This window comes from Dendropsophus ebraccatus, chromosome 5 (genome assembly GCF_027789765.1).
Source record: "Dendropsophus ebraccatus isolate aDenEbr1 chromosome 5, aDenEbr1.pat, whole genome shotgun sequence".
Lineage (NCBI taxonomy): Eukaryota > Metazoa > Chordata > Amphibia > Anura > Hylidae > Dendropsophus > Dendropsophus ebraccatus.
In genome coordinates this window covers 39,741,554-39,754,434 of record NC_091458.1, presented here as the reverse complement: position 1 = coordinate 39,754,434, position 12,881 = coordinate 39,741,554, and the positions used below count along the sequence as shown (strand labels likewise).

The 12,881-nt window shown below is 44.9% G+C and overlaps 1 protein-coding gene across 4 annotated transcripts in view; it reads left to right on the top strand.

Moving 5' to 3' along the window:
• The window catches only part of STARD13 (StAR related lipid transfer domain containing 13), a 225,193-nt gene that overhangs the window by 139,299 nt on the left and 73,013 nt on the right, over nucleotides 1–12,881 (top strand). The window contains exon 1 of one of the 4 annotated variants that reach the window (XM_069969913.1): nucleotides 10,759–10,832. The exons of the other annotated variants lie outside the window; for them this stretch is intronic. Within the exon in view, the coding sequence (XP_069826014.1) occupies nucleotides 10,799–10,832 (34 nt within the window). The 5' untranslated portion in view covers nucleotides 10,759–10,798. Of the gene's footprint in view, nucleotides 1–10,758; nucleotides 10,833–12,881 lie in introns of those variants that run through there. 4 annotated transcript variants of the gene reach the window in all.

The following is a 12,881-nucleotide window of genomic DNA, read 5'->3' as shown; positions in this document are numbered from 1 at the left end:
AAAATGAACCAGACCATTGTTTGCGGACGAAAATGCCGTAACTTACGCCCGTAGCGTTACATGCGGTCCCGTACGTAGTGGTGATTTCTTCATTTTTGCAGCTTTTTGTGCCGATCCAAAAGGTTCTGTGGGGTGTCCGGGGCTAGGCGAAGATTTCCAAGTAAAAGACCGCTGTCAGATCGCTACGTAGGGCGTAAGTTCGCGGTCCGTACGTAGCCGGCCGCAAGTAGCGTAAATCTCCGGCCGGAGTTTACTGCGTATATGTCCGGCCGCGAAAATATGCGGCCGGACATATACGCAGTGTGAACATAGCCTTGTAATGTATGTTATGTCTGTGAATCGCCCCCTTCCCTGTTTCCCCCCCACCCCCGCACGTGTACCCGCAAGTGTGCTCAGCCGCGATTGGCTGAGCACAGTTATGCTCAGCCAATCGCGGCTGAGCGGCTGATGACGCGGCCCTCGACACGGATCAGGTAATGTATAATGCACCACACTTCCGAGTACACGTGCAGGGGTGGGGGGACACAGGGAAGGGGGCGATTCACAGACATAACATACATTACAAAGTTGTATAACTTTGTAATGTGTATTATTCTGTGAATAATTTTTTAGCGCCGCACTACCCCTTTAATAAACACATAATGGGGGAAGATTTGTCAAGACTGGTGTACTAGTACTTGAGTCTTAGAGTGTCACTTTTGTTTGGTTGTTGTTGGGGGGTTTTTTGTTTATTTTTTGCTGAAATCAATAGTACAGGCGATTTTAAGAAACTTTGTAATTGGGTTTATTAGCCGAAAAATTTATTTTTATCATGAAAAAGCAGTATGAAGCTCTTCCCCCATGTCTTCATGGTTTTCTATGGAGAGGGGAGGGGTGGATGGAAATGAGGCACCAAAACAGGACAACAAAGAGTTAATTTACAGCTACATCACCAGGCTTTCTCCTCTGACATCAGCACTGACCTCTCTGACCTCTGAATAGGGGCTTTAACGCAGCTCCCACTGTGTAATCTTCGGTTCCCTGCTCTTTGCTGCTGACTGATCTCACTAAAGATGTAGAGTGTGTTATCGGCCTGGGTTATGTCGTTGGTGTGGTGTACTGTGTCGGTACTACACAGAGCCATGCTATGTGGCATAATGTGCCACGGTGATGTGTTTGGCTGCTGCCATATCTGCATTACTATGTTTTTTATGGATTGTAAATGGAAATCCAGGAAATACATACAAACTCCATGAGATGTTTGCATTTGAAGCTAGAACCCCAGAACCCCAAACTTTAGCTTTGGCTGTCCAGGCATGATGGGAATTGTAGTTTTGTAACAGCTGGGAGGCCTGAGTTTAACACCTGTGCACTAAACCATCAAGCCTAATGCTGGGTTTACACGGAGCAATAATTTGCCCAATCGTACGATTAACGATTTCGAAGTAACGATCAGCGTTTAGACTGAACGATATATTGTACGGAATAATCGTTTTGCAATGGTTTTGAAATCACTTAAGCGTATCTCGCACATAGGTTAAATCGGTAAACGACTGTTTACACGGAACGATCTGCGATTTTTTTGCGAACGACCAACGACGATTTGAGAACATTTTCAAAGTTAAAAATGAACGATTTCTCACTCGTCGCTTGATCGTTTGCTGCGTTTACACGTACGATTATCGTTCGAATTCCATCGTTATCATGCAAATTCGCACGATAATGGTTCCGTGTAAACGCAGCATAAGGGTCCTATTACACGGGCAGACTACGCTCATTTACTAAACCTATTAGACGGTCCGATAATCAGGCAGTAAGGGCTGCATGGATATGGATCATGCAGTCCTTGCCTAAACACCTGACACCTTACCTCTCCCTGCTCCTGGTCTTCTCTCCTGTGCCATGCAGCTTCCCGGTCCCGGCAGGCAGCAGCTGGAACCGATGTGGCCTGCGATTGGCTGAGCGGCACAGGAGAGTAGACCAGCAGCAGAGAGAGGTAAGGTATCAAGTGTTTGGGCAATCGTTAGCCTTAGGCCGCACATCCCTATTACACGTAGCAATGCGCGGTCGTCACCTGACAATTGTAGGTTTAAACCTAAACCATCAATCAGCCGAAGCTGGCCTTTCGGCTAACCATTGTTACATAGTTACATAGTTAATACGGTTGAAAAAAGACACATGTCCATCAAGTTCAACCAAGGAGGGGATGGATACAGGGAAGGGGGAGGGGTGATAGGTTCTATACATATGCATTTATATTATTTTGGTCTAAGAACTTGTCTAGCCCTGTTTTGAAGCCCTCTACTGTTTTTGCTGTGACCAGATCCTGTGGTAGACTGTTCCACAGATTCACAGTTCTCATGGTAAAGAAGGCTTGTCGCCTCCGGAGTTTGAACCTTTTTTTCTCCAGGCGGAGGCAGTGCCCCCTTGTCCTTTGAGGGGGTTTTACCTGGAACATCTTTTCCCCATATCTCTTGTAGGGGCCATTTATATATTTAAATAAGTTAATCATATCTCCCCTTAAACGTCTCTTCTCCAGACTAAACAAATGTAATTCTTTTAATCTCTCCTCATAACTAAGATGCTCCATTCCCCTTATTAGTTTAGTTGCCCGTCTTTGTCTCTATTACACGGAGCGATAATCGTCCAAATTGTCCCGATTCGGCCAATTATCACTCCATGTAATAGGACCCTAAAGGCCCTATTCCACGGGTCGTTTAGAGGAGCAATATCGTTCGTATTCGGCCGATATCGGCCGCTACGAACGATATTCGTCCCGTGGAATAGAGTGCAACGATCAGCCGACATCGTTCATGTCGGCTGATCGTTGCAGTCGCTTGTTTTTCAACATGTTGAAAAACAAGCGACTGATATAGCAGCGATCTGCTGCCGTCGCTCCGTTGAATAGGAGCATCGGCAGCAGATGCTGCTATATCCTATGAGCTGCCCGGACGATCAGCGATCCCCCGGGCAGCCCCCCCAGCAGCTCCCCGCCGCCCCTCTTGCACTCACCCGCTCGCTGCAGCCGCGTTGAATAGCGGCGGCAGCGAGCGGGGAACGAGGAGCAAACGAGCGCTAATAGCGCTCGTTTGCTCCTCCAAACGACTCGTGGAATAGGGGCATAAGTATCTTCTTCTGAACCCATAGCCAATGGTCAGGACTTTACGCTATCGATCAGCCTTTAGAGTTGTCTGCAAAAAAGCAGAATAAGATAAAATAAAACTAAAAGAGAACCCACCTGTTTAATCCCCCTGTCTAACCAGTGCCAGTGCCCAGGTGGTCATGCTGTACTGACACATGACTACTGCAGCCACTGGGTGCAATGGTGATACCAGTACAGTACAGCACCTTTTCACCGCTATATTACAAATGGGGGAACTCCAAAGCATAGATGTTGTAATCCACAAATTACTTTGTTGCAGATGTCACATAATTTATTCTAAGCTTCTGGCTTCTTCTCCTATGTAATCCTGCTCACTGCAGCTTCCCTCATCATGATGTATTGATGCTATAGATAAGATATCATCCCACAATCTCATAGTCCCTGCCTCCAGCACATTGATATAGACGGAACATTCGTATCATCTGTTTCACCTCATTTTGTTCTGTTCTTGTCCCGCTCACTGGCTGACAGCTGCCGTATCAGGGCCGCTTATAATAACCATGCACTATGACCCTCATGATAAACACCTTCACTTTATACTACTGAAAACTGGAAAATCGGTTTCCCCGCCAACAATGTGTTTGTGAACTTGTAATGTTCCTGATGTGCCATACCTAGGTCTCCCAGGATCGGGTGGGGCTCTGTTTGCTCGACTTATAAAACAGTCATGTAGAAAACTCTGCTGAGCGTGTTAATGATTAATCATATCCTCTAAAGGGCAAATAAAAAAGCAACTGTCCAAATACCTGTCCACACCTACACCTGGAATACCAGGAAAGTAACGCTAAAAATATTACCTGACATGATAAGAAAGATACAGTCGGACACATGTGCAGAGGTGTAACTTAAAGGACAACTCCAGCGAAAAACATTTTCTTTCAAATCAACTGGTGTCAGAAAGTGACAGAGATTTGCAATTTACTTCTATTAAAAAATCTAAAGTCTTCCAGTACTTATCAGCCGCTGTATGTTTTAGACATAAAGAGATATGAAGGACATACAGCAGCTGATAAGTACTGGAAGATTTGAGATTTTTTAATAGAAGTAAATTACAAATTTCTGACATTTTCTGACACTAGTTGATTTGAAAGTATTTTTTTTTTTTTGCTGGAGTACCCCTCTAAAGATGCTGAACCCCAGTGCAAAATCTATAAGAGGTGTCCTAACAATAATGCTTCATATCTTGTACTTTCTGCTTTTATATTGACCTGGACATAGAAAACAGTTAAAATGCGTAAATTACAATTTTAAAATTTTGTGAGATTTTGTAAATTTTCCTAAAATCGTATTCCCTGGTTTCCTTCAGGATATCTGTACAGTATGTAATGAGTTCATAAATTCCACAGCACCCATTAAAGCTGCACCTCTCCATAGGCCTATGCGAGTAAGTGGAGAACAGCTGCAATACCTGACATAGTCCATGCACATCAGTTAATCCTGGACAATCATTTAAACTAAACTAAAAAAAAAAACAAATTATGATTCTGTAGGGTTATACATACAAAATAAATGATCTGACCCTGATGGGCTTCTAAAGGGAACCTATAACATTGAAAATACAATTCAGTCTGTGGGCAGCATGTTATAGAGCAGAGCAGATTGATATGTAGGTTTGTGGGAAAATATTCAGTATAACTTGTCATTTATTTATGTAAGTCTCTGGGCTAAGCAGTCATGTGGGCGGTCCTAATGAGAAAGTGACAGCTATCTGTGATTACCTGTACAAGTAGAAAGAGCTGTCAGTTGCCCACCTGACTACTGAGCAAAGTGGCTGTATAGGCAGTCCTAATAAGTAACTAACAGCTCTCTTAATAAGCACTTGATGTCAATCTCTGAGTAGGACCGCCCACTTGACTACTTAGCCCAGATTAAGCAAAGATTAGCCCAGAATAAGCAAAGATTTTCATGTGTAAATGACAAGTTATCCTGGCACTTTCCTATAAAACTATAAATCAGCTCCTCTTGTTCTATACATGCTGAATGCAGATTAGTTTATGTGACATGATCTCTGTAAATAGTCCAGAAAAAAGTGATAGAGCTACAGGAAATGTATGTGCAGAAAGCTGTTTTCTAGCTCACCAATAAATCTGGAGTATATGCATCCAATATTTTAGCATTATGAGGACATGTGTATGATGTGCTGGGACTGTGCCTGGTTCTCCTTACATGTTATAGAACAGCTGGCCGCGTACATTGTGTCAGGTCAACACATTCTTTAACCAGTAACTGATGGTATTATGATCCGTGTTCCCACTGCTAAACCTTAGACAAACCATTGGAAATCATATCTTTGTTTATAGCTTGTGTGCTCTAGATGAATACACAGTTTCCATATGTCTTGGGTTTATATGCTTCCATTTTTTTTGTTTCTTTTAATAGCGTTTTGAAAATCATAGATAACATGTGCATGGAATGAGTAGGGAATTTTTTTTTTTTGTTAATGCCATTTTATTGCAATGGAATCAGCGTCCGTTCTTTACTGCAAGGGCAGCGTTGCGTTGAAGTCAATGCAATGCAGCCCACTGTGTTCACACAGCGTTATGTTAATGCCCGTTCTTTAGATTTCTTTAGAATAATGTACCTGCCTATTATTTTCGAACACTGTTCAGTGAATAGCGCCTGGAAATAATCGCTGTTCACGCAAAGTAATGTGCAGTGGGGGCCGCACATTACATTGGAGTGAATTGCTAATTGATTTGCAAGCACACCCGACGGTGCCCACAGATCAATAGTAAAAAAGAACGTTCCTGCAGCTGATACCTGCAGCTGAACGTTCTGAATGCAGTCCGGTGGCCAGCGGTTTAACAGCGTCCATTGCTATGCAACGGACACTGTTAAACATAGTGTGGACAAAGCCTAAGGCTGGGTTCACACAACTTTTTTGCAATGTTTTTTTTTTTTTTTCATCTATGTTTACAAAAGACAGATGGAAAAACTGATGCATTTCTGTTTCCATTTTGATCTGTTTTTTCATTGACTTTCATGATTAAAAAAAAAACGGTTCAAAACACTTTACACAAAAATTTGGTATGCTAAAAAAAGGATGCGTTTTGGTCCATTTTTTACAATGGAAGTCAATGGAAAAACGTGTCAAAATGGATGCACACAAATTCATCCATTTTTCCATACATTTTTTGCACCCAGCCTAACCTTTTAAAAAAGCAATAAAGAATTCATAAAAAATGCTGCATGTGAACCCAGCCTAATAAAGCATATGGATATTAAAAAAGCATTCTGGAATTTTTTTTTTATTTGTCCCCCTGCTGCATGCTGGTGCGTATACTCACCAGCGATGACTGGTGTCCCCTCCAAAAATTTCCAGAATGCTTCTTTAAAGGGAAGCTATCAGCAGGTTAGAAGCATCTAACCTGCTGCTATGTCCCTATAGCATACAGGATGCTAAGGATAAATACAATTTTCTTACTTTTATCTGTTGCTGTTTTTGGTAACTTTGTAGTCTATAAGATATGTAAATGAGGTGGTTTGGTGCACTTGGGGTGGGGCTACCATCCTCAGCGGCCTGTGCGCTATAGGGACATATCAGCAGGTTAGATGTTTCCCTTTAAGAAGTGGAATTTCAGGTATCTTTTCCATCTCCATATTTGTTGCACTGACTCACGCTGATGAAATCCTTGTACACATACATTATACATTGTAGTGATTTTTACGTTGTGACGGGAATCAGAATGTACAGTATCCATTTCTTGTATGTGTCACAAACGGTTGCTGGATCTGAAAAATGACTAGTATGTGGGAAAATGCACCACGCGTGTTAACATCTCCCAGCAGAATTCTTGCTGTAATTCCGTCAGTATACAGGTGTGAGCCCAGTACAATGGCATAATATCTGCTATGTCCAAATTCCTTCTACATACAATCATCAAATGGGAGTTGAACGACCACAAAGAGGATCTTAAATGGGGCGTATACCAGGGATTCTCACTCTCGGACCTCATAAGCTGAAATCTGGAGACGCCTTTGGTCATAGTCCTTGCCAAAATTTCCGAAATTACCTAAAATAAGTAAAATAAACAGAAAAGTAGTAAATATGTTGCTGGACCAGAGATTGCCCCAGCGGTCATTGGTTTATATTAACAGCTGTCAGATTTACCTACTCAGTTAAATCTTATGAAAAAGTATCTCAAAGATTTAAGAGCACTGATGGCAATGAGATATTGATGTTGCCCCAGAAATTGGGTGATGTCATATCGCCTCGCTCCCATAGGGATTTGATGGTGTATTAACGTGCTAGTAAAGGGCTGATTTTCCGCTTATTATTAGCTCATGGTAGCTCGTGATGAACCATATAGAGCAGGGGTACTCAACAACTTTTAGTGAAGGTCCACTTACCGGGGTCTATTGTCAGGTGAAGGTCCGAGCTGAACATCAGTAGGAAACGTGTTTTGTTACTTTGTCACAAACGTTCAACTATTTATATACAGAATTGCTGCTTATTAGCGGGAAAAGTGGCATTTTTTTCTCTCTCACCAGGCCTTTGATATTAGGTACAAAGGGGTTGACTGCCCTGGTAGTATATAGCCCCCCTGTTGCTCCCCCAGTAGTGTATAGCCCCCCCCTGTGCGCTCTCCCTCAGTAGTATATAGCCCCCTGTTGCTCCCCCAGTAGTATATAGCCCCCCTGTGCGCTCTCCCCCTGTAGTATATAGCCCCCTGTGAGCTCCCCCCAGTAGTATATAGCCTCCCCGTGCTCTCCCCCTGTAGAATATAGCCCCCTGTGAGCTCTCCCCAGTAGTATATAGCCCCCCTGTGCGCTCTCCCCCTGTAGTATATAGCCCCCTGTGCGCTGTCCCCCAGTAGTATTTAGCCCCCTGTGAGCTCCCCCAGTAGTATATAGCCCCCCTGTGCTGTCCCCCTGTAGTATATAGCCCCCTGTGAGCTCCCCCCAGTAGTATATAGCCCCCGTGAGCTCCCCCCAAGTAGTATATAGCCCCCCTGTGAGCTCCCCCCTGTAGTATATAGCCCCCTGTGAGCTCCCCCTGTAGTATATAGCCCCCCCGTGCGCTGTTCCCCTGTAGTATATAGCCCCCTGTGAGCTCCCCCCAGTAGTATATAGCGCCCCTGTGCTCTCCCCCCAGTAGTATTTAGCCCCCTGTGAGGTCCCCCCCAGTAGTATATAGCCCCCCTTGTGCTTTCCCCCTGTTGTATATAGCCCCTGTGAGGTCCCCCCTGTAGCATATAACCCCCTGTGCGCTCCCCCCAGTAGTATATAGCCCCCTCAGTAATATATAGCCCCTGTGAGGTCCCCCCTGTAGTATATAGCCCCCTGTGCGCTCCCCCCAGTAGTATATAGCCCCCTCAGTAGTATATAGCCCCCTGTGAGGTCCCCCCTGTAGTATATAGCCCCCTGTGCGCTCCCCCCCAGTAGTATATAGCCCCCTCAGTAGTATATAGCCCCCTGTGAGGTCCCCCCTGTAGTATATAGTCCACCTGTGCGCTCTCCCCTTGTAGATGCCCCCCAGACAGAAAAAAAAAAATAACAAAAACAACTCACCTAGCACCTCGTTCCCCGCTGCGGCTGTCTTCTTCTCTTCCCGTCGGTCCGGCCCCCGGCTGATACGCGCTCTGTAGGGATGTCCCGGGGATTCCCCAGCAGAGCACGCATCAGTGACCTCAGCGTACTCCGCCGGCCTGCACTTCCGGGAAGGACAGGCCGGCAGCGTACACTGAGGTCTGTGGTGCGCGCTCTGCTGGGGAATCCCCGGGACATCCCCAGAGCGCGTATCAGCCGGGGGCCGGACCGACACTGCCCCCAGCCCCACAGGCGTACTGACATCTAAGGACAGTACGGCTATGGGGCGGGAGGCAGTGCGGTGGGGAGCGGGACCTCCTAACCGCCCCGGGACGGACCGGATCCGGGGCGGTTAGGAGGTCTGACCAGGGGTCCGGACAGCTGGCCTCCGCGGTCCGGGTTCGGACCGCGGTCCGCCAGTTGAGGACCCCTGATATAGAGATTGGCGCATGTGAATTATGCTTGTGTGAGTGTTCTGGAAAGACAGGACACAGGATTTGGTCTCTGAATGTTCATATACCTGGTTGTATTAAAAGGGGTGGCAGGGGATAAATAATGTTTTTATATATGGTTATATATTCACCTACCTTAACGGGGACAGGACTTATGTAAACTCTTCCCAGGTGGGTGTTGTGTTGGAGTATACCAGTGCATTCTAGGCTGGTCACAAGGCTTGGACTGGCCTACAGGGAGCTGGGGAATTCCCTGGTGGGCCCTACCCCTTGGTAGGAGGTGGGACTCCCTGCTTAGCATCTTCAGGATGACATATAATGCCCCAGGACTACTGCACACGCCTGTCATCCCGTCACTCACTGCCTCTACAGTATATAGAAACCCAGGCTTTACTCTTATTGTATAGAGACAGGGAGTGACCGGGGTGACAGCCAGCAGCATGTAGTGTGCAGAATCAGCGCAGCCCCTCTTCTCTCCCCTGGGACCCTTTCCTCTCTCCTCCTCTCAGGCTCTCTCCATCCTAAATGGCAGCTGTGTTGTTTGTATATAGTGACTGACCAGTCACTAGCAGTGAGCTAGCGTCGCCGGTCACATACACAGCTTTGTGCAAAGTCGCTAACGTAATGTGAAAGGATTGGCACTGGTTATATCTGGTGTATGTGGGAAGGGCCACTTGAATCAAATTCCCTGGTGGGCCGAAGGTACCCCAGTCCGACACTGCTGGTCACGTTTTTAGCTTGACCAGGTACCCTTTGTTTTCTCTGCCCACTGTATATTTTATTCATTAATTTGAATAGTAAACCGTTCTAGGAATCTACCCATATACTCTGTAAAGAGAATCCATGTCTCTACTATGGATCTATCTTTATGGCTTTGGTGGCAACTAGAGTTGAGCGAACTTCGAGTATGCTCGGGTGATGTCCCAAGCATGTGGCATTTAATTAGCGGTGGCTGCTGAAATTGGGGGCAGCCCTAAGGCTGCCAGGAAAACATGGATACAGACTATGGCCTATGGCTGTAACCATGTTTTCCCGATGCTGCACGCTCAGGATCGGACTAACCCAAGAGTATTCAAGTTCGCTCAACTCTAGTGGCAACCTATGCAGACTCCCCTCTGTAGAAGGATTGCATTGTTAGCAATGAAAGAGATAAGAAATTGCTCCAAGATTATGGGATATGGAGGAGGGAGCAAACATCGGGCCCTTTGGTCCCAGGATACCATTTTGATCTTTGCCATAGGACAACCTGTTTTCTATTTGTGCCACTGCTGCTAAAAGACACCACAGAATAAAACTAGATTAGGATTCAAAGTGTGAGAAATGCAATAAAATGTTCTTATAACTAAAGTGAAGCTTATATTCTGTATTGTTGGAAAACGTTGTCATCACCCATAGGATCTAATAATAGCCGAAAATCGGCTAGAAAACACAGAAGTTACTTCACAAAACACTGAGCACGTTGCACACAACACACACCAGCTATTACATAAGATGTTGTTGCGGATTGGCTGAACGTGCTGCTGCATAGCAGGTCAATAGGCGTACTGTACAGCTCAATACATTCACTATTGTTGGATGAGTGCAATGAAGCAACAAGCCAGAAGGATGACAAACTTAGCTTAGCTTCTCCAACATGGCATTGTGCTAGAAGTTGTTACAAGGATCAGACCTCATCATGATATTCTGTGCAGCCGAGAGCTTCCTATGCGGTGAGTTGCCGGTTATTATATCTTTATATCAGAGTTGTTTATTTGTTTTGGAAACTTTTAACTCCTTCCTTGCCATGTCATGCCATCATTCGGTCACAGGCTGCGGTGTGGGATCAGTGTCAGGGGACATTGTTTCGTGTTGTTGGATTTGCTCAGTCATCCCCGGTTACATTTGTGGCTTGTGTGATCCCACGTGTTCTTAGTAATAGGTAGCTGCAGGCTATTGTACGTTCTTTTTAAGACTTGGATTACATTTCACGTCCTGTATTAAGCAATTGCACGGGGTAATTTGATTCAATAAACGTACTGCTTTGGAGAGTGGAAGTTAAGACACCAGCGCTGGAAAGGATTCATGTGCTGACGCTAGATTGAAGCAAAGTGAATGGAGTAGAGTTGTAATACCGCACTCAACCTGGGGACAGGTGTGGCACTGTTTTTGGAAGAGGTTTTCTCACCCTCCACAACCCCTCTAATTTATGTAATAAAAGATGTTGTGACTTTTCTGCAGATGACACCGTAGTTCAATGTTAAAGGTTTCTGTTAAAGGGTTAGTTCATCAAAAACGTTTTTTCTTACAAATCAACTGGTGCCAGAAATTGCCAGCAATTTGTAATTGACTTCTATTAAAAAATCTTCCAGTACTTATTAGCTGCTGTATGTCCTGCAGGAAGTGGTGTATTTTTTCCAGTCTGGAGAGCAGGAGAGGTTTTCTATAAGGATTTGTTGCTGTCACAGGGATTGGTTCCTGTCACGGACAGAGGTGGCAGCAGAGAGCACTGTGTCTGACTGAAAAGAATTGTATTTTTTACCAAATTGACTGGATTTATGATGTCAAATTATCAGATGTCCTACATTACCACACAGTATGCCTATTTACTGGATACTGGTATATGGAATAACATCATCTGCCATTTAATACTTTTTAATACCTTATAGAGGCCAAAAGGTGTTTCCATCTGGTGCCTTTCCCGGCTGTAGGACAATTTCACATTACACCTGTGATCGGGCCGTTACTTGCGGCTAATACTAACTTGACCGTGATTATTTTAAATGCGTCTGAGCCTTCTTTTATTTAGAGATGTCTTGGAGTTGATTCCCCATATGTCCAACATAGGATATGTTACTTAAAGGCGTAATTTGCAATAATAAAATAAATAAATCATGAAATAATAAAATGCAGCATATTCCCCTTGCTTGAGTCCAGCACCAGTGCTCTCGTCTACCCTGGTCCCTCTGTTCACTTCCTAATTGTGCCCTCTCCCTGCTCTGCTGATGATGCTCAACACATCGCAGCCTCAGTGGCTGGCCTCAGTGATTGGCCTCAGTGGCTGGCCTTCGTGACTGGCCTCAGCAACCACCTTCACTGACTGGCCTTAGTGACTGGTCTTAGTAATTGGCCTCAGTGACTGGCCTTAGTGATTGGCCTCAGTGGTTGGCCTTAGTAATTGGCCTCAGTGACCACCCTTAGTGACTAGCCTTAGTGATTGGTCTCAGTGACTGGCCTCAATAACTGACCTCAGCGACTGGCCTTAGTGATTGGCCTTAATATTTGGCTTCAGTGACTGGCCTCAGTGATTGGCCTCAGTGACTGGCCTCAGCAATTGGCCTCAGTGATTGGCCTTAGTAATTGGCCTCAATGATTGGCTTCAGCGATTGGCCTCAGTGATTAGCTTCAGCGATTGGCCTCAGCGATTGGCCTCAGTGATTGGCCTTAGTGATTGGCCTCAGTGATTGGCTTCAGTGACTGGCCTCAGCAATTGGCCTCAGTGACTAGCTTCAGTGACTGGCCTTAGTAATTGGCCTCAGTGACTGATCTCAGTGATTGGCCTCAGTGATTGATCTTAGTGATTGGCCTTAGTGATTATGTTATATAAAAAAAAACAACAACTATTTTTTAAAGAAAACAATATAGAGTAGAGTGGGAAATCTTAAGAAAGCATACATTAATTCATTGGGATATGTGAAAAAGTTGAGAAGGCACCATAAGCTTTAAATACAGTCATGCCTTACACAGTCATATAATGGATGATGGTAAGAAAATCATCAACT